This window comes from Oryzias latipes, chromosome 2 (assembly GCF_002234675.1).
Source record: "Oryzias latipes chromosome 2, ASM223467v1".
NCBI classification, from domain to species: Eukaryota; Metazoa; Chordata; class Actinopteri; order Beloniformes; family Adrianichthyidae; genus Oryzias; species Oryzias latipes.
In genome coordinates this window covers 13,416,647-13,438,297 of record NC_019860.2, presented here as the reverse complement: position 1 = coordinate 13,438,297, position 21,651 = coordinate 13,416,647, and the positions used below count along the sequence as shown (strand labels likewise).

Below are 21,651 nucleotides of genomic sequence, written 5' to 3'. Positions count from 1 at the left end.
AATGAATCTAGTTGCCTGAAAGCGGATCAGTCAGAATGCTTGTGGCCCGCCCTGCATATTTTTCTACATCAAAAGTAACCTATTTCAAACAGCATTTATTTTTTCATTCTGATTCACAACAATTTCAATAAAGAAATACTCAGAAATGCAATTTTCTTTATAAAGGTCCTCCATTATCAGGAAAAAGCCACAAGAACATGTTAAAAACACCAAAAACACATTTTTCACGAGTGTGGGTTTTCAACCATTTTTGTTTTGCTCTGTCATGTTTTCATGACATTTCATGTTTTTAAAGAACTGAAATTAATATTACTACATTGTGGCCCTACCTAATTGGTGAAAAGAAAAATTAAAATAATTATTAAAATAGTTATTTAAAATTTAGATAAATTGGCACAAACTGGGAAGAAGTCACAGAAAATACATTGATATATTCATATATTTTAAATGTAATTAATATAAGATATTTACAATAACATTTTGATAATAAAGAACAGATACATTATAATTGAATTAACATTTACATTCTATTTTTTCCCTGGCCAAAGTTTGTTTATTCATTTGTTTTCAAGAACGATAATATTTAATTCCTGATAATCCCGCGTTAAAACGCCCAACTCCGCTTGAGAACTCTGTTCCTCTTTTTCCTCTTCGTGTGTGATCACCGCGCGCGCGTGCGCACGCGGGGTTACCTGAAGCTTGTTTCCTGGAACACACCACTGACCTCATGCATAAATGTGTGGCCAAATGGGATGAAGTTTCCCTCCTGATAGTGATGACCCCGCTTCTCTGGGCCGCCGTCATGTGGAGGAATGCGCTTTGTTGACTCGTCTCTAAGGTTACTGTCGACACACAGCTTCTCCGTACGGTGATAACAAAACTTCCAGGAGCTAACTTGTTTTAATTGAAAATCACAACTTTATTGAAGACGTTCTCCACGATAAACTTTAAGTTCAACATTCAAAAATATGAGTTTGACAAACTCCCGCCGGGAATCGAACTCGCGGTTAGACACCCGCTTCAGCACTTGGACGCCTCTCAGCGACAAGCAAGGCAATCTTCAGGTACGTAAACAAACACACATCTGTGTATTTGTCTTAGCATGAAACTACAGGAGTTTGTGATTGAAGCGAGCATCCAATTAAGATGATTAGGAACAGCTGAGCCTCTTTGTTGATGTCCGAACCAACTTGAACTTACTCAAAAAGCGAGGCCTCGAGGTACTTTTGGTATTCTATTTGCCTAAAGAAAACTGAAATAAAGCTAACTTTTCATTATGTGAAATATTAAATGATTATGTTAAGTCCAATTCGGAGGCCTGCAACCTTTAGCACTAAACCAACCTTTTTGGTCAGTTTCTTTTACTCCAAAGTCCTACTTCTCCCTTAAGAAAACGGAAATATTTGTAATAATAGATGTAAAGAATTGTTGTATTTTTCTATGGATACCAAGCTTTTCAAGTTTTTTTCAAAATAAAATAAAAAACACAGCTGATGAGGCAGATTTTCCTGAATTCAAATGCAAAGATGACATTTTTCAATGACTTTGGTTCTCCTTGATCCTTTTTTCTCCATTTACTATTAAATTCTAACATAACAACAACCCAATTTTATTTTTAAAATCTGTACATTGAAATTCTTAGACACTTGAAGAATTTTACCTCTGAACAGTAACTGAACTGATTATAAAAATATTTGCTTTAAGCTTATTGTAATCATACAGACCTCTGACAGTTGATTAAACCTTTAACTGTCATCAAGCTGAGTTATCTAACATGTCAAAAACCTAAACACAAAAATAAGGAAAGCAAAGTTCCAAAACTATGGATTGATGCATTATTCTTCAAAGCTCAAAGAGCCACAATACTGGGAGAAAGGAGCTGCGTGTGGTTGCGGACCTCTGTGTTGCATAGAAAAAGTCGAACACGTTTAACACCCAATGAAACTGTCCTTAAAAGTGAAAAATACTTTATTAGTATCTTAAACAAGACAGTATTTATTTTTTTATTATAATGGTTAAGTAATTCTGACTCATTCAGAGCACTGTGCTATTGGAAAAAATATGCACAATAATAAATATTTATTATTATTTTTTTAACATTTTAAGGATGTTGAAACCTAAACAGGTAAGAATTGTATGCAAATATAGTATAAATAAAGTTCAGCATTAAACACAAAAGAGATTTATACAAACATACACAACGTAATAGCAACACCTGTCCAACACAAGATGCCTTCATTCACCCCTGATCTGTTTGATCACCTGCTGGACAGTATGGAGCTCTGGACATGACATTTGTGGCCACAAATGAGAATTTTTGTTTAAAATTATCCTTTTTTGGTTTACATATTAGTAGTAGGAATTGAAAATACTAATTTGTGTGCACAAAATGCTAATAAACATGCAAATTTGTGTGGAAAAATTACTAATTTACTAACTAAAATTACCAATTTGTTAAAAAAAAGACAAAATTGTGGTTATAAAATGCTAATTTAAGGCACATAATACTGAAATGTTGACTTGTGTGCACAAACGACTAATTTGAGTGAACTTTTTATTTTTATTTTTTAAAGTCATGTCCAGGGCTCTGTAGGACAGGAAAAGTTCTTTGTGTCCCTAATATTTTTATCCAGAATCCTCCATCCGCAGTCAAATTGATATATGGGTGTCCATTTAAATGTGTCCAGTTGTTTGAGGAGCGGGTTAGTCTTGTGACGCGCTGGTTCGACCTGTGGACTCGTGCACAAAGAGAGCACCTACTGCGGTCTTTGCTCGCACGCTGCAGCAAGTCTCACCTTAGGTAAGGCTGGTTCCGCTGCTTCATATCTTACACAATTCAGCTTTATGTCCCACTGACTGGGAGATGCAAATCTGTGCAGCTCCTGCAGGGATTGGTTGACGGAGATGGTTCCGGTGTCCCAGCTGGACTTCACAGCAGTTTTACCTCGGTTTTTATCCCTGTATATTATGTCCTTTCTGTCCCCTCTGGACCTATGCAGAGCTGCTAAGGTCAGCTGGTACTGGAGAATCCTGACAGAACAAGTGAGCGGGCCCCACAAATATTTTAAAACCATTTTTCCCCCCCAAAAAAAAGTTTATCTTCATCCTTTCTTACTCCAGGACTGTCTGTGGGTAGACCGCTGTGTTAGAAGAGGGTGGTTCCTTCCTTACACGCCAGCAGAAAAAGAGTTTGGAGCTTGGAAGAATCACTACGTCTCCTGCTTGTCCACCCTGGATCTGCTAACCTCACAGGAGACACAGGAAGTCCGTCATGCCCTTGTTCAGCAAAATGCTAGTGTGACAGAGGAAGAAGAGGATCTGAGGAAGGAGAGGAAGATCAGGCTGCAAACCAGACAACAAATTCAGGAAGAGAAAGGTGAGTTAATGAATATGTGAAAGGTACTTTGGAAAGTTTGATCTTCTAGTACAGAAATTATTTTTAGTCAAAACAAAAGAAAATTTTCAATACAAATTCAGAAGGTTTTGAAACAAAATCGGGAATTGTTTGGGAACATGTACAAAAAACATGTAAAAAATATTCGTGACAAAGTAATCAAAGGTAACCAACTATCATGTTAGGAGTTTTCCAGCGAAACACTTTTATTAAACCACCTAAAACAAACTGAAACAGTCAAGCAATACAGAACAACCAAAGCATTTTTTTACAGTTATCTGGTATAAAAGTGTAGATCCATTATTGGATGAGTAGATATGAACTTCACTGTTCCAAGAAGCACAGCTGTAAATTACTTGTATAATCCTCTGTAATGAATGCAGGATGGACCATGAGAACCAGGAGAGTCTGGGGCAGCAACACGAAGCTACGAGGAGCCACGGGTGGAGGAGGATCCCGGATAACCCGACCTCGCTCAGAATCGCCCCTCAGCTCTCTACCCTCTTTGTCCTGGCCTTTAAGGGCATTGAAATCCAGTCCACAAACTATGACTGCAAGACAGAGCTTAGAAAGGATCCCGACCCCCTCTGTGTACAGGTGATCATCACATGACAGAACTGATGGAAACATTACTACGTACGCATCCGCACGTTCTTGAATGTGCGTCCAGCCCATGGTGGACAAGCAGGGAGGGGCTTCTTCTTCTTTTAGAGTTTACACAAGCATTTCGCATATAGGTGCGAAATCTCGACGCAGTTCAAAACTTTGCGATTTGGGCACAAAATGGAAACGGTTTGGTTAATTGCTAGCGTCCTTGCAATGGCAGATATGGATTGCCATCATGTTAGGAGAGATGCCCTGGTTTATCTTTATTTGAAAAACAAAAACCGACGTGTCCGGAGTCACCAAATAAACCAAATCCATACGTCACTGCCAAATCCGAGTCCTTTATTTGTGAAAGTTTGACCTTTTTTAGCTGTTGACATGTGTTAAAGGCCATGCATTGTATTGTATTGTATTGTATCAAAGAACCTGAAACGGTCATAAAAACGTGCAAAGCTACGCATGAACGCGAGAGTTTACAGGAGGCTGAAACATGCGTTTAGATAGACTTTTCACTGGAAGAGCCCGCTTGAAAGCATGTTGGCGAGGGTTGTGTAATTGTAGCTTTAGTCAACTGTTTCTAAAGGCGATAAACTTTTAATTCTTGTAAAAAAAATAAAAAAAATTGTTTTCATTTGGTTCATTGACTGCCTGATTATAAATAGTGTTCTCCCTCTTTCCTCTTCTCCTGCAGACTTCCATCTCCACCCACAGTCTCCAGCTATACTCGCTCTCCAACTCTTTTACTGCTGATCTCCAACAGAATTCCTGCCCATGAAGTAAAAAAAAAAGAAATCTAATTAGTTTGTTGATCAACTAAAAGTAAAAGAAAAAGTATCAGAAGTTGAAGTTTTAGATCCAATCTTAATTAAGATTTCTCTTGTGTTTCCCATCACTCCAGCTGGTGCTGAACGGTGTGAAAGCTGGGGTGATTGTGGTCCTCTATGACCACAGAGGGGCCCTCTCTGCTCTTCTATCCCAGGTGGAGGGAGCCATTTCAGGCCTGCAGGTTCAGAGGCTCGGCCTGTTGGCCCCGGGGCTAACAGAAGAAGTTCATGTGCTTGACAGTGAGACTCTACTGTTTATTTGTTTAATAAACAAGTGGGAGAGCATGTAAACAGAGAGCTCTCAGCAAGGGGAAGGGGGGTGGAGTTGCTCCACACCAACAATCCCGCCCACAACTCCTGTGAATTTCTGATAAACTGTGCCGTTCCGCAGAAACTGTCCTAGAGAATGGCATAGATTTTTATGATTTTGGCTAAAAGCAACATCATCATAATTAGGACCACTGGGAAGGCTTTTACAATACAATATGACGATGATTGGAGTGGGGCTTTAAAGGTGGTGAGGGTGGCCAGTGGCGGACTTAGCAGTTTAGGGTCCCACGGTGACAATAACATGGGGCCCTCGGCAGCGATTGTATAATTATTACCGGCAATCTTTTTTTCAATCCTTATTATAGGGGAAAATGTTGAATAACTTCCTTACTGGTCCACTTTTAGACAATGTCAATACAAAGTATCCAAATGTTTTGATAAGAATTTAAAAACTGAAATCACATTTAAGTGTCAAAGAAATGTTATATTATACTTTTACTTGGAAAAACATGACATTTATTAAATGCACTGATTTGTTAAGCCATCACTTCCTAGTATGAACAAATTATGATTTTCTGTTTTTTCTTTAATTTGTCAGGGTTTACATTAGAAGGCAAAAGGAACAGAGGTTTTATTTTAACCTTTTTTTATTATGTTCTTGTTTTATACTATTTTATCTGTCTTCCAGCCTTTTTGGAAGTATGACAACGCATTTCTTGCTTTTTGCCTTTTCCTCTTTTCACAGCCCTCACGGCTCACTCTGCTTCAGTTGATCAATATTTCAAAAAAATTGATTTGAATTATCATTTCATCTCTGACAGTGTTGCAAGATAGAGGCATGGTTTTCCAGCCCAAAAGTACAGTGGCCCTGAAGTGCAAATCACATCAACAAATCCCTTGACACAAAAACAGCTCAACAGAACAAAAATTCAGAAGCCAAAATGTAAAAACAAAAAATGAAAAACATCTTAGGAAACAAATAATTTAAACGGAAGGTTATTTGGCCTGAAGCGACACTGGACATCCTCATTTGTCGTCATCCCATCAGCGATGGCCTTCTGTACCAATCTTTTCCGGTTTCTCATTGTGTTTACTGTTTCCAACATTTCAGTTTGCTTTCTCAAATGTTTTTTTTTTTTTTTTTTTTATATTCCATTTTGTTTTCTGGAAATTTAGTTTGTCTTCTGAAATGTTTTTCATTTTTAACACTTCATACTGTTTTCTTAAATGTTTTCCATTTTTTATATTTCATTTTGTTTTCTGGAAATTGTATTTTCTGAAATGTTTTTTCATTTCTGTTTTTTACGTTTTGGTTTCTGAATTTTTGTTTTGTTTTCTAAAATGTAATGCTCCTTTTTAACATTTGTTTTGTTGTTTTTTTTCAATGTGATCTTCAAAATATTTTTGTATCTAGTGATCTGTTGATTGATTTGCACTTAAGGGCCATTTACAAAATCCATCTATAGACCACAGGCCCAACATAAAAAACACCTAAAAATAATAAGCCAAAACTCACCTAGGGTCATTAACCCTTGGTTATGACCTAAATAAGGAGGTCCTGAATAAAAGCGGCTGAAATAAGCTTCCTCCGTATACGGAGGAAGAGGACCTTAGCGATAAGGGGAAAAGTTTGGTCACCCAGGGAAAGTTCAGTGTAGAACCATCCACATCGAGTGGAGCCAGTTGAGGTGGTCTGGGCATCTAGTCCAGATGCTTCCTGGGGAGGTGTTTTGGGCATGTGTCACTTGGCGGAGGCCCCGGGGAAGACCCAGACCAAGCTGGAGAGACTGTCTCTCGCTTGGTCTGGAAGCGCCTCAGGGTCCCTGCAGAGGAGCAGGAGGAAGTTGCCGGGGAGAGGGAAGACTGGGAATCTTTACCTGGATGAATAGATGGAGGGTGGCATCACCATGGCTCCCTCCATCTTTAAAAACAACTTAATATAAAGTTTTTGAGTTCTAAATGTGACATCTATACATCTAAATTGCTGGGAAGATGATTATAACTTCTAACCCAAACCAAACTTTATTTTGCTTTCAGGAAGTTGCTTGACAGAGAAGAGCCTGCTTAGCCCTGATCACCGGGAATTTTGGGAAAAGATCTCTGGGTTGGTAGCACCAGCCCAGGAGGGAGGCGGGATTGACATCTTTTGCCCTTTAGCCGCCTCTGGTAAAATGCAAACCTTAGAGCCCTCAAAGTGACGTTTTGACTCGTGTTTAATTTGATGTTTTGTGCATCATCACAGCGGCGGGAGTCGCTCTTATCCACGCACTGTCTTCACTAACTGGCTTGGAGGTTTCATCACCTGTTGGTCTTGCTACAGGAAGTTTCCAGAACAGTAAGTTACACACCTGAACTCTTAAATGAAAGTTTCAGTCACTACATTAATGTAATTGCAGGCTAATGCTGATCATCTTTTTATTGATCATTTTTTTAATTCATAAATACATTTTTAGTCCTCGGTGAGTGGTCAAGTTCCGAAGTGCATGTGGGGTTCGCAGCACAGCATCCAGCCGCTCCTCCGCTGCAGTACGTCAATGAAGATGTGCTGCACGGCTGGTGCAGACAGGCTGAATGGTTGGAGGAGGCTTTACAGGAGCTGAGGAGCTCTGTGGAGGCGTCTCTGCAGCAGCTCAGCCTGCAGGCTCGGGGTCGAGCTCTGGGTGGGTTTCATCAACACAGAAACACAAGGATCCTGGCGGCAGGACTGTAAACATTGAGTTTCTGCAGGTTATTTTCTGTCAGAGGTGATCTGCCTCGACAAGCTTTGTGTGCCCAAAGAGCTCAGTGTGGCTTTGACTCAAGGGCTCACTGCCATCACAAGACAGAAGGAGGTAATTATTACTCTGCAGAAGCCAAACAAGTGAGCATGTCTCTGTATGCAGTAGGGATGTTCCGATCCGATTGGCAATTGAGCCTGATCACGTAGTTTCACGCACAATATAAACTGAACACAGCATCCTGATCAGAAATTTATTTTAAGCATTTATTCAAGCTGATAAATACTCAGAAGTTTTTTTTATTTTTTTTATCTATGAACGGATCAAAACATTTTATTGCCGTAAAACGCATCAGAGTATGGCACCAGTTTGAGCAGAAAGTGTAGGAAAACCGTTCGGTTAAATTAGCGCTATCTTCCAGGCACAGACACTCATTCAATACATGTTTAAAACTGACAGCAAGTGTCTCTATCGGTTTGTCTTGACACAAACAAAGACATAGGAAGGCATTTCAACAAACATTTTTTTAATTTTTTAATTGAGAATTAAATGAAGAGATGGCTGCCCAAGAGACCGTCTACAAAGTTCTGGGAAATAAATGATCCAAACAAAAATATCAGTAATGTCTGGAAAAGCAACTGAAACCAATCAATGGGTCACATTGATATGAGCTAGTCATGTTCATCATTATATCCATGCTGCAACAATGATTTTGGAAGAAACTAATTTTTAAGAGTTTATATGATCAATAATGTTAAATAGCTCTGAAATTATTAAAGCTACAGTAACCAAACCTTCTCATATGACTATTATTGCTAGTTACCTAATTCGCCTACAAATGGGCTTCGGCCTGTTGGCGATAATGTATTATCTATAGTGGAATAAGTGGTGAATGGTAAATTAAGGTAAAAAAAAGAGAACAAGTAGATCTGTTTTTATTTTGCATTTGTTAAGTTTAAAGCACCGGATTGGATTAAAGTATCGGGACATGCCAGGTTCCTTGAATCAGATGAATCTGGCAAACTTTAAATTAAAGCCTTCAACTTCAAAATAAAAGAAATAGGCCAAAAAATACCTGATCGGGACATCTCTAGTATGTATTAACCTATTGGGGTTTCCAATTACTTCAGACCAGACCACTGGAGTTTCTGGCCAGTTTTCTAAAAGAATGTAGCGAGGACAAAGATGAAGAGACTACTGGAAAGGATGAACAAAATCCTAGTGAATCACCCTCATGCTCCAGTCAAACACCTGAGCTTCAGCTTCAACAGGTGCTTATTACTCTTTGAACCTTTTTTTGTTCAGAGAAGATCAAATCTGAAAGCTTAAATCATTTTTCTGACTGTCTACAGTCTGCGTTTGATTGGAGAGCAGCAGCAGCATCCGAGCTGCTCCACAGTGAGACTCTTTATCTTGGGAGACTAAGTGCTGTGATGAAGGTAAAACTCTTTTTTAATTTTTTACTTGAAAACCTTCTATTGTAAACCTCTAGCAACTAGATGTGTCACATGGCCTACTCTGTTATGGTTGGGTTACATATTACTGTAGTATTTTGTATACTTTTACTTTTAAGCGTCTCCTGGTTTTCTGTTTTGATTTTATTTACTATATTGTGCTTTCCCCATTGTCCGAATCTACAATTCCAAAATGGAGTACCTTGGAAATTTCCCAGAAGTCCCTGCGAAAAACTACTACATAGTTCCGCACTATATTGTTTTTTAGTAGTTAGGGAAGGGGGTGGGAATTCGGACATTAGCCTCAGTCTACAACCACAACTGAAGTCTAGTTGACCTTTGACCTCAGGAAAAGGTCACCATCTTGCAAGAAACAATATGGCAGACGATATGTACATGTTAGGAATGTGGGCGTGGTTAACAAAAAACCTTCATTGCTAAGGAAGTCAAAAAATTTCCTTTCGTGGATACTTACAGAAATTACATAGACCTGTTTGTCCCCCCCCCAACACCCCCCTCCCCAAGGGACCAAAAACTGAAATGGTTTCTATATTTTTCGTATGAATTTTTCCCATGCAACTCTGACCTGGGTGACAGGGGCAGAAGGTGATAGTGTGTACTGGGGCAGCCGCTCAACCAGTAAGGATGGCGGCGGCTGTCGCCTTAGTCTAGCCATGCAACGCCGCTTGCAGCTTAAATTTTTTAAGTTATTTCCCCTTTTTCTTTTATTTCTTTTCATTCTTATTCTGATTTTAATATTTATTTCTTTAACTTGTGGATATTTTTTCTGGAAAGAAGTCATGAATTTTGGTTCTTTTGTTCAGTGTATTAAGGCTTCTTTAAAAAGTGATTAAACCAGTAAACCCCTTTGACAATTGTGTGTCTGTTAAAGGTATACCAGGAGCCTCTGACAGCTGCGCTGAACTCCCACAAAGCCATCCTCAGCCGCGCTGACATCCAGATAATCTTCACTGCTGTTTCTCAGCTTTTGCAGATCAACAGGTTTTCAAATTCTAATATTTCTGTGGTTCTGTCTGCTCGATCCGCTTCTTGGAAGTGAAAATGATTTCTTTTGGGGTTTTTTTTAAGGGTATTTCATGCAGATTTACAGACCAGACTGCAGCAGTGGAGTGCTGATCAGTGTGTTGGAGATGTCTTTGTAAAACTGGGCTTCCAATTAAAAGTCTACACCAACTATCTGAACAACTACACCACTGTTCTACATACCATTGATAAGGTCAGAAAACTGATCTGCATAGTTTTGTGTAACAGAATAAAGACTTATGATAGAAATCCATACAATCTATTATTAAACCTCATGTTATTGTAATAATTGGAACTGGCACGATTTATTTCTTAGATTTTTAGAAAATATCTATTTTTTCCCTTTTTTTTATTGCTTAAAAGGTCAACTAAATGTTTTTTTTCAAATATTTTAAATGATTTTTTAAAATTATTTTTCTAGGCTTGTGAACTGTCGATGGGTGACTTTTTCCTTAAAAAAAGAATACTTTTTTTTTATATGAATGAAAAATTTTAAGCTAGAACTCTGTCTTACTTAAACAAAAACACATTTTTGTCATAATAATGTGAAAGAAAAGTCAATTTCCTTTAAACTTTTCATGGAGTCTTTAGTTTATCAAACTGATTGCATAGAAAATGTAAATGTGAGGACAACATTACGAGAGGAAAAAACAATGCAATGGCTTAGCAAACTAGAATATTAAGACAACATCAACATTATTTTAATTTAACATTTCTTTTTTGAGGTAAGCGACATTTTGCAGTCTTTAATAAAAACCTTTTTAAAAATTCCACACTTTGTCACCCTCTGTTTTCAGAGTAAACTGTGAAAATCAACACTGACCTTTTCTGTCAACCATTTCTATTACGTGTAATTTTTTTGTCTAGTTTGTTTCTTTCTTTAGTTCTTTCTGTTGGGTTTAATTCTATTCTATTCAATATTTAATTGATATTTGAGTAATTATTGTACAGAATGTTTTCTCCTAAATCATCAATTATTCCTGATATCATAGTTAAATCTTGAAACTTTAAATCCTCAAAGAAGGCAAACAATAAAAAAATAATTCATTCATTTGAAGGCTACATAATTTAATTTTCATAAACATATTGATATATTAAAAAGTAATTCATAAATATTAAATAAAAAACAATTAAAATCTTTTTTTAAATAAATTTTCCAGTTATAAGTCAGTAATTCACCAGCATGAATTCCATGAGTTGGACACAAACTGTTGCAAATGTGAGGCTAAATTAATATCAGTCACAGAAACCTTTTCTATCTAGTGTTCATTTTGTCTGGAATCATGTATCTGTCATTTCCCTTAACAAAATAAATGTTGTGTATCAGTGCAGGGAGGCAAAGCCAGCATTTAGGGCTTTCCTGAAAATGATGGACAGAACGCTTGCTACACACATGCTGAGGTAACTACACACAATTCAGACACTATTTGTTTCATGGACAGATATTTTCTAAAGCAGCCTGAGGACATGGATATGTACACAATGTGTGTGTGTCTCTGTGTGTGTTTGTGAAGTCTGCAGGAGCTGCTGCTCTGCCCTGTGTGGCGAATACACGAGTATGTGACTCTGCTTCAGGTTCTGTCCTCACACACAAACCCCGATCACCCAGACTGCAAACACCTCCACGCTGCCCTCAACACGATGCTGCAGTTTAGACAGTTCATCCAGCAGGTAAACGCGCACATACACACGGATGCAAAGCAGCTCACAAGAATTTGAAACTAAAGCCAAACTCTGTTTTCCTTCAGCTGAAGCGAAACTCCCAGACAGACCAGTCAATTGAGGAAACTCAGCGATTGATCCAAGGATGTCCAGTAAACCCCCATCTGTTTTTGAATTGATCCAATTGTTCCCAAAACTTTAATAAACCGAGTCTGGTGTGTTCATGCAGATCCTCAGGGAAGATAATCGGCGGTTGATAATCTCTCAAGATGCTGCCTTGCTCAGGGGCTCGGACGATCAGATTCCCGAGTCACTGAGGTACAGACACTGAGCGCCTTACAGTGTGGAATTGTTTGATTTTTCTTGTTTGTAGCTGAGCTTATTGATATAAAAGACATTGTGGTAAAAAATAGTTACTCTATTTTGGAAATGTGTTTACTTGGACTTACGTTTCGGTTTCTCGAATTAAACAAGTAATGTTTTTATCATGATTTGTTTTACGTATTTAACTGTCATTGTGCTCTTTATCACATTTTTACGTTGAGTGTTTTGCTGATGTGATTTGCACTTCAGGGCCACCGTAAACGTAAACTTAAGGACTTATTTAAAGTTTTATGTCTTCAAATTCACCGCATGATTTAACAGTCTTTTGAACATTTAGGACCTTTGAGCACGAGTCCGACGTGGGTCTCTTCTTGTTCAGCGACGCCTTGGTGCTCACGCGGAAAAGCGTGCAGCACACGCCCTTCACGCTCACTCGGCGCAGCACACACACATTCATGGCTTCTGTAGCTCTCAGCAGTCTGACTGTCAGAGAGATTCTTCACACACGTTGTGAGTTTTTATCACATCATGTTGTTTTATTGTTACATAGTTGGAAATTTTTGCTTCTCACTGGATTTCTGAAATTCCTTTCCCGTGCAGATGTGTGCCATGCTTTTATTCTGGAGGGGCCGTGCCGCTTTTGGGTGTGTGCAACAGAGAGAGGGCAAGACAGGAAGCGCTTCCTGTCTGTGCTGCGATCGGCCATAAAATCTGCTCTGACTGGACATTGAGGATGATCCACCTGCAAAGCAAAGATGGTTTGAGAAGAAAAGCTGAGACTGCAGTAAGTTTATGCCGCCCCTCCCTACAGAACTCCTCTGAAATTTTAATATCACAAATCAGATTTGATCTCTCTAAAGCGTTTAAAAACTTCAACACTTGGTGTCAGCTAGTTTCTGTCCAAAGTGAAATATTCTGCACTCTTGATCTACCATAGAAAGATCCTGTAGATATGATTGTGTTCAAAGAAATACGAATTATACATTTACAGCTTCTTGTGCTAAATGATAAGTCCCCTTATGGAGGAGTAGAAGAGTTAACGAGTGCTTCAATTATTAACTTTTAAATCCTGGCTGAAACAAATCTATGTTTTTATAAATCTGATTTAGTCATTCAGTAATACTCCTGTAGGCCAGTGGTCTCCAACCCTTGGGCTTTGGACCGGTACCGGTCCGTGGGACAGTTGGGCTTAGGGAAAAAAGAAATACGACCTACATTTTTTACGTTTTGTTTATATATGATTCCAAAGGAAGTTTTATTTTGGAAAACAATAAGATTTTCTCCACCAAATCCCACTCAAGAGGCCTCCACTTCAAAATAAAAGAAATATGCATTTAAGAGAAAAAAACCAGGGGTCTTTATTCAAAATGTGGGTTTATTGTGACAGTTTTTCCCACAGACAATAATAACCATGTAGAGTATTTAGCAACTGTTTTTCAAATGTTACGAGCATGTTGCTAATAAAGTAGCTTCCACTTTGAGAGTTTTGGGTTAAGGCAGGGGTCAGCAACCGGCAGCTCTCTGTGTTTTTGTAAAATAACTATCATGATCTAAGACTGTCGTGGTGCATTCAACACCGTCAGGTAGCTCGAACAGGCAGGAGGAAAAGAGCAGCGTGAACGTGTGGAGGGGGCATGTCTGCAGCTGTGAACGCTGTTTTTCTAAAAAGACAGTCAGTGGCGATCTCGTAGGGGACAAATGCAGACTAAAACCGCCCATTTTCACGTAAAATTAATTACATTTGCGTTAGGGCACCGCTACTATCCTGTCACCTTGCTGCTACGATGACCGTATGTTGCGCTGTCTGTGTAGAACATGCTGGGGGGGGTTGCACGTGGAGGAAAACAACGAACAGGTAGAGAGGCGGGGGCGGGGCTTAGACTCACCGCTTATGATTCCAGACCCGCAACAAACTAACAGCTGCTTCCTAATAAAAAATAGTTGTCATCCATAACATTAATATAATTTTTTGGGTTTACTGGATTTAAAGGAAAAAAATAAATAGATAGAAATGAGTCTGCATCAAAGTGAATTTGTTTCCATCATCTCACTTATCTTATCTCTGGGTGTTTGACAGACTGAAAAGTCTGTTCAAGGTTGTTGAAAATGCACAAAAGATCAAAGGAAACATCACACTCATAAAGAATACAAATAATTAAATTAATATCCTGAAAGCATTTTGATTCAATACAAGTATTGCCAATGGAACTATCGCAATATGTCAGCAAAAACATTTTTTCTAGCACACCTAGTGTTGCGGCTACCTGTGCTGTCATCTCAGTGGGAAACTGATCCAAATGGCTCTTTGAGTGGTACAGGATGCCGACCCCTGGTTTAAGGGAAAATCTATATAACTTTTTAATGGTTGCTAAACAAAATCTAGTGTACAGATAAACTTCACCCTCAAAAGTAAAGGGCAACTGGTGGGTAAAAAAAATAAAGAGGATGTCCACTTCAGCCTCGTACAGGCCGCCAGTCTGTGAAATCATTGTATGACGTTAACGGATTTGTGGCTTAAAAAGGTTAGAGATTAATGCTTTTAGCCTGTTTTCATATCAGAGAATGTAAAAAAGCAACTTCTAGTGTGTCCATTTCTATCCTGTTTTTGCATTAGGGTGATACATCTGTGTGAACTCTTTTCAAAATAAGAATGTTAATGAGTTTTATTTCTTTTATTAACCAAACAAATTCAATAAAAGAAAAAAATAATACTAAGGTTTGCTGTCTGAGCCTGTGTATAACCCACTTTTCAACAAAGGATGTAATAAAAATGGAATGAAAAACCAATAAGCTAAAGAAAAAAACTTGATTCTTTACAAAACAATTTGAAATCATTTTTCTTTCCTTGAAATGTTGTCTCACAAATACATTTTTAAACGTTTAACTCGTTTTTTCCTCATTAAAAGTACCAGTATTTGTACTATGAAACTCAATTGTTTTATAGTTATATTAATAAACATTTTATTAATAAATTCTTTTGGTTACAACTTTAGCCAAAGATGGTAAAATGGAGAAAATTTGCAAAAACAAGAAGAGCATTTTTCTTTTTCTTTTTAAAACTTAATTTCACTTCTTAAAGAGAAGAGGCTTGTTCTTTGTTTAGTATACATAGTAGATATTCTGTATAGTAGATTTACTTGTTATATGATGGTCTTTAAGTTTTAATTTTTTTGGTATTAGATTCAAAGTTTTATAGGATTATAGTAAACATAGTAAAATGTGATTTATTACATAAAGCAATTCAGATTTAAGAAGAACTGTTGACCAGATTCTCTAAGTAGCAGCAACGTAGGCTGATGTGAATGGGAAAAAAGAAAGCTAAATGAAAATGTGTCGTTCTTTGTATTGTTTTTTTTTTTTACTTGTCCTGTCCAACAGTTGAGAGCAGAAGGCCTCTTGTGTTGGACAGATTTTACTGTTTACAACATGGGGTTATGAATCTTCTGACACCCAAGGGGTACATTTGAATAAACCCCTTTTGTAATTTAGGCTAAATATTGATTAAATTCGTAACCGTTTATTTGGACCGGATGTAAAAGAAGAAAAAAGTCGGGTTAAGATAATAGGAGGATGATTATAGATGATTATAGAATGTTCTGCTGGGGTGGATGATGGAATGTAAAAAGGAGGAGGGAGAGTCTCTAGTCATCCCCGCACCAAGGCCCGCAGCAGCAGTGGCAGCCAGGAACCCCCCCAACACCTGCACGGTATAACAGATAGACGAAAACCCCCCACGGGCAATTACGTCTGCCACCAAGACCAGTGCCGGCAGGACCGCCACAGCAGCACCCAACGCCAAAGAGTACAAGAGTGCAAGCTCCATCCCAACAAGACCAGCCCCAGACGAGCAGCCCACCATCATCCAGGAGTTCTAAGCACCCCCCCACCCCAGCCCCAGGCCGGAGCCAGGGCCCCCCAAGGGTGACCCGCCCCATGGTCCAGGCAGCCTCCCACCCACCCACCCCGCTGGAGGTCCAGGAGATAGCAAGGCAGAGGCCGGCCATCCCGACCAGGAGGAGGATGCCCAGGAAGAGGAATGTAAACATGGCCCACCAGGCTCACCCACTGTTGGAAATTTTTTATGAGGCCCAGCGCAATGAGCAGAACCCGCTCCACAGTAATATGGACCCCCCCAGGCTCAGATGTGGTGTATCCCCAGTTTATGGTCTTGCCAGAGAATTCGGGGATCCCTCTCCCTGCGTGGAGGGAGGTCCGCCGGGCCAAGAAAGCCAGCCCCCAAGGGACACGGTCGCTGTTCCAGAGGGTTACCTTGAACAGCCAAAAAGCAGGAGATCTATTTGATTTACTAAAATGCTAAGATTGTAGTCCTGAAACCTTTTTATAGCCTGTTTATTTATTCCAGCTCTTTCCCAAATTTGGGGGTCCTTTGTACCGTCTTCTCAGCATTTTCCTGTTCTTTTTAGCATAAATGTAAATCATTCGTAATTGTTTTTTAAACAAGTAAATTAACTGTAGCAACATTCTTTATTAAGAATTTTGCTTAACATTGTATCCCTAAATGGACTTTTTCTAAATAAAAAACACATTTTCTTATGTCCCTTTTTAACAAATCCTACAAAAAAAACACACAAACTATAAAATACATTTATTGATAACCAAAAATTAGCACAAATGTCACATTTAAGAGATGTACATGATGAATAAACTGCATATCAATGCATAAGTTATGTACAACAGTGCCAGTGTAAGGAGGAAAAAAAAATCCTTGTGGCCCATTTCCAGAAATGAAAGCTTCCTTTACCATGATCAATCTGGCATGAATACAAACAGTACAAAAATACAAGTAGTTCTAGTCAAGAAAGGTCTCATCTAGCACATCACATTCTTACTTCTTGTGGTCACAGTGATATTCTCTCAAAAATGTGTCGGCAGATGATTTGAAGATCTCCTTTGTCAGATTAGAAATGACCTAAATGTTAAATCTACTACATTTGACCCATATTGCAGCTGCATTAGGCAGATTTAAGCACCACAGATGAAGGTTTTTGTAAAAAAAAAAAAAATAGGGAAATAAAGTCACCTATTTAGATGTCTACATCTTTTTATTTATATTTTTTCATTCTTTTACTCAAATGGTTGACAAGGAAGTTTTTCTATAATATTTTCTCTTGCATCAAAGTGCCGTCACAGCCTCCGGTTTATCAGATTGGGGTTGTTGTTGTGAGACTGCTCTCTCCCAACGGTCAAAGGAGCCAGCTGTGAGTGATTCTTGTTTTGCAGGTTTGCTGCCGAGTTGTTTGTGACTTTTTGGGAGTTGCAACCCTTGGGTTTTGGGATCCTAGTCGGTCCAGGTCTTCGGAATGCTTCCATAGGGATCTGTGTGAAACATGGAGGACAAACTTTAGAGAGCCTGATGAAACAAAAACAACTGAAGGCTCACATATTGAAAGCAAATAATAATGTATTTGGCTGGAATTGATTTGGAACAGATAGTGGAAGTGATCCTGGCTTGTTTGCATATCTTTGGCAGTTCTGCGAAATTTTTTGTACGGTGGTTCTTTAAATGACCACTAGATGGAGGCAAAACGCCACTTAAAGCCTAAAAGAATAATTCTTGCTAAATAAACAGTTTTATATCAGTTGTAGGAAAATTTAAAACGTCTTTAACTTAAAAAATGGACTCAAAACTGTTTACAGGCTTTCATAAAATGTACAATTTTGATCAAATTAGTTTCTACATAAAACACAAGACGATTATGTTGGATGTTTGTTTCCCTCCAACTTGTTCTAAAAATCTTGCATAAACAACTGTGTTTGAATGGTTTTGCCATAAACCATCCATTTAGAGGATTTTATCTTTCAAGCCCATTTTAGAGCATGCAGTTCTCTGCCTTCTGGACTGCGTTATCACCTACATTTGTTTACATGTGGTGCAGCAGCAGCCGTGTTGCTGAGCTACATCACATGTTGATGTGTCTCAGTTAACACTTCATTCTGTTTTTATTAACCCACATAAGATGAGATTCACTTGATCTGTGACCTCAACCAGGATTTGCTCACACAATTGCATGATCACCACCAACTTAATTCCTTTTAATTATTACATAATGTATTGTGATCTCGATTAGATAAACCAATCCAATTTTTTTTAAATTAGGCTAAAGTACGTCAGCATGTCAGGTTTTAAACTCCTATTTAACACTTCTTCAAGATTACAGGGAGTTCATTCCAAAAAGACAATTTTCTTATATTTTGGTTTTGAAAAAGTTCTTTTTTTTTTTAGCTGACATTTAGTACCTTTAAAAAATCTGCTTCCTTTTTAGGTAACTAAATGTTTTGGTTATGTTTTTTTCTTTTCTTTTTAAAGCCTTTTCCTTGAGTTTCATCACTCCTCTGAAGACTGTCCCGTGCAAACCGGCAGAAACCTGGCATCCCGTGTGAGTTTAGAGCAGTTCAGGAAAATTTACAAGAACCTTTAAAAGTTCCTGTGAGACATATATGTTTTGGATCAGCGGAGCAAATCTGCCGTAAATTTGGATTTTATCGCTAAATTTTGAACCCTGATACACTTTAGAAGTGCGGCTTTGTTCTGTTCTGTATCAGCGGTGCAACTGGAGTACTTCCTCTGCTACGCTCTTTTCTGTTTCCATGGAAACCAAACACAACTTTTGTTTTGGTGCTTGTCTTTCACTGGGAAAAAGGCAGCCCTCTCTGCATCCCACACTCCTGCATGATGACATCTTTTGTTTAGTCAAAGTTCACTTTTTTTCTTTTAACTCGGTCATGTTGGTCTGTTAAAATCATCCGCTTTTTTTTTTTTTTTACTGGCTAGGTCTTTATTTACCCTCCAATCTGGATCTTTTTGGTACTAACAATTCAAGAACAAAGTTTGTCGTGAGTTCTTTTTGTTTAGCCGAGCGTTGGTTGTTAAAGCGATGAAGGAAACATCATTGTGGGGCTTTTGTCAGCTCATATTCATCTCAGCAGTTTGGCACAGATGCCGAGCAGATTTCTGCCGCTGTCAGTTTATAAATCAAATGAGTCTTGAGTGAGTCAAAGGGGTAATTGAGGTCACAGACGGCAGTTCCAGCTGCCTGATTCTTTCTTAAGGAGCGATCTAATGAATAGCATCTTTTGTAGCCTCTGCATCACTTGGTTGCACCCAGACAGCTTTAGATTTGGTCTCCACAGCTGCGTGTCTTGTCAGTCAATCAGTTTAATGCCTCATTGAGTCATCTCCCTCCTCTTACGCTGGCTGGTGTTTTTGCAGGTTTGGGAGGTTTTTTTTTTAGCAAAGCTAACCAAAAGGAACTGCAATCCCCCCCGCATCGATTCGTGTAATTGTTGCATCTTGGTTGTCAAACTCTTCAAAGACCCACTATGATCATCTTTTGATCTTTTTCTTTTAAAGCGTTCCCAGTGGTCTATTAATCGTTATTTTTTTAGCCAAAAATAAATTTATAATAATTGTCGTTCTAAGACATAGTTTCTGTAGAGTGGCATTGCAGTTAACCTTTGATGATCTTGCTGTTTTGCTTTTTTTTTCAGTGCAATTTTGCAGGCTTTTAGTATTTTTTTTCCAGGAAATTGTTCTCTGCATCCTGATTGGCTAATGATCTTGTCAATCAATCTCTGTGCTGTTTCTCCTGTACAGAATGCCTTTAGTTTGCCACATTTACATAAATATTCAATCGCGATCAGATTTTTGTTTTCGTTTTATAATGCTGGACTAGTTTTTCTACAAAGTTTTGAACTTTAAGAGTTTAAACAAAAGAGAAAACTGGAAAAATGTTACTACCTGTCCAAGAAAGGAGTATAAAGTCTAAAATGAGGAGGTTTACTACCATGAAACATCTACAATTACTGTGAAAAAAAAAGACGAATACTTTGCGGATTTCCCTTATTGTTTCATATTGTTTTTTTTGTTTTGTTTTTTTTAGAAAACTTTACCTCTGCAACAAAGGAGAGAACAACGGAGGTAATTAGATTCGCCTTAGTTGACACGGTGCAAATTCCCCACCTGGATTTTCTATGTAACAAATGCAATGTTTTTTCAAAAGGCTTTTTTTATCTGCACCAGATTCACATCGATTTAAATAAAGGAATAGTAAGAAATATAATTTTAAAGTTTAATTTTTTTTTAATCTTTCCTCCATTGTCTGAAAAATGCCACAAGAACATGTTAAAAACTTAAAAAACACAATTTTCATCAGAGTGGGTCTTTACTACACTAATTTACTAAGTTTACAAATCTTCAAATTAATTTAAAATTTTCCTTAACATTATTTAGAAATGTTTTTTTGTGTGTGGCAAAAATAGCAAAAATTTCCCATTGGAGTCTCATTTGAAATGCTTTTCATTGGGATATGTTGCATTTGATTAGATTATTCCTAAATCTATTTTCCCCTCTCTGTTCTGCATTAAATGAAATTACTTGTATATTTATTCCGCATAAACTCGAGTAGATGGAATGTGTATACATGGTGGATATTTTTATTTATGCTGTGCGGATAACTCATTTCGTCAGACATGATCTACAAGAGAAACGCAACATTAAACTTGAACAGGCGGTTTGGGTTAGAGCTGCAAGCACAAGATCCAGAGGACCACCAGTGAAAAGATATCAGCAAATGCATCAAAGTTTCTCTGATGCAAAGATCATGTTTTCTCCAAGTGTTTTTGATCTTTATGGAGTGTGATAATCACTAGATTTACCACTTTTTTTAGTCTTACAAAACCATAGATGGGTCACATTTCAGAGAAACATATGTCTATAATTATGGCATTTCTGAGAAAATAAGCTTTTTCTCAAAAGCAGAAAGATTCTTATTCATGTTGTTTGGTTCTTCTTGGACATTTTTATGGCCAGGGCTTTCTAAATAAAAAAGAAAAAAAAAGGAAGACGGACCATGTTGTTTTATTTTTTTATTTTTCGGGCTGCGGCTTTTGCTAAACTTTTCACCCATGAACAAAACTGAAAATCTTCCATCCTCAGCCCAAGAAATTTAACTAAGAAGAAAAATGAAATATATATTTCAGGAATAGTTAAGAAGAACTGTTTTAGTTGTTGCAAAAAATGTACAAGAAAAATGGGCTTTTGCGTGAAATTACTAAAAGTGACACACATACGGTTCAGGGGGGGAAAAAAAGTCTGTCACAAACTTGACCTCTGACGAATTTTAAAGGTTACGCTTTTTTTTAAGTCTGTCATCAAGATAAACATTTTTACGAGCATAGGGCATTGGACTTGGAGTTTTCTCCTTTTGCAGCAGTAAATTAAAGATTTAATGGTTTTTACCCTTGTATTTATTCATTTTCATATTTATTTTTCAGATTTAGGCACAATGATCTCTTCTTCTGACCCCATAAATTGAGATTAGATGCATTTTTAGAGT

At 37.9% G+C, this 21,651-nt stretch overlaps 2 protein-coding genes across 3 annotated transcripts in view; one reads left to right on the top strand and one right to left on the bottom strand.

Annotated features, from left to right (window-relative positions):
- Positions 1-610: 610 nt before the first annotated feature.
- On the top strand, positions 611-14,130 carry ect2l (epithelial cell transforming 2 like). The gene is made up of 21 exons (XM_011483694.3): positions 611-1,064; positions 2,688-2,800; positions 2,880-3,042; positions 3,121-3,376; positions 3,778-3,991; positions 4,692-4,776; positions 4,899-5,064; positions 7,132-7,260; positions 7,337-7,429; positions 7,548-7,754; positions 7,822-7,925; positions 8,942-9,082; positions 9,164-9,250; positions 10,158-10,267; positions 10,355-10,502; positions 11,637-11,710; positions 11,824-11,980; positions 12,058-12,123; positions 12,201-12,289; positions 12,633-12,805; positions 12,896-14,130. The coding sequence occupies exons 1-21, from the start codon at positions 969-971 to the stop codon at positions 13,024-13,026; spliced, it is 2,802 nt and encodes a 933-aa protein (XP_011481996.1). The 5' UTR covers positions 611-968; the 3' UTR covers positions 13,027-14,130.
- A 3,183-nt stretch (positions 14,131-17,313) lies between these two features.
- LOC101156068 (filamin A-interacting protein 1-like) overlaps positions 17,314-21,651 on the bottom strand; it is a 78,012-nt gene continuing 73,674 nt past the window's right edge. For both annotated transcript variants that reach the window (XM_023964838.1, XM_023964840.1), the window contains exon 6: positions 17,314-17,632. In XM_023964838.1, coding sequence (XP_023820606.1) covers positions 17,441-17,632 — 192 coding nt within the window. In that variant the 3' untranslated portion in view covers positions 17,314-17,440. The remainder of the gene's footprint in view (positions 17,633-21,651) is intronic.

Bases quoted from the DNA above. Each gene is read 5' to 3' on its own strand.
- ect2l (XM_011483694.3), top strand. From the start codon at position 969: ATGAGTTTGACAAACTCCCGCCGGGAATCGAACTCGCGGTTAGACACC. The intron at 2,801-2,879 runs GTAAGGCTGGTT...AAATCTGTGCAG, and splicing joins TGCAGCAAGTCTCACCTTAG to CTCCTGCAGGGATTGGTTGA. The intron at 3,043-3,120 runs GTGAGCGGGCCC...TTCTTACTCCAG, and splicing joins GGAGAATCCTGACAGAACAA to GACTGTCTGTGGGTAGACCG.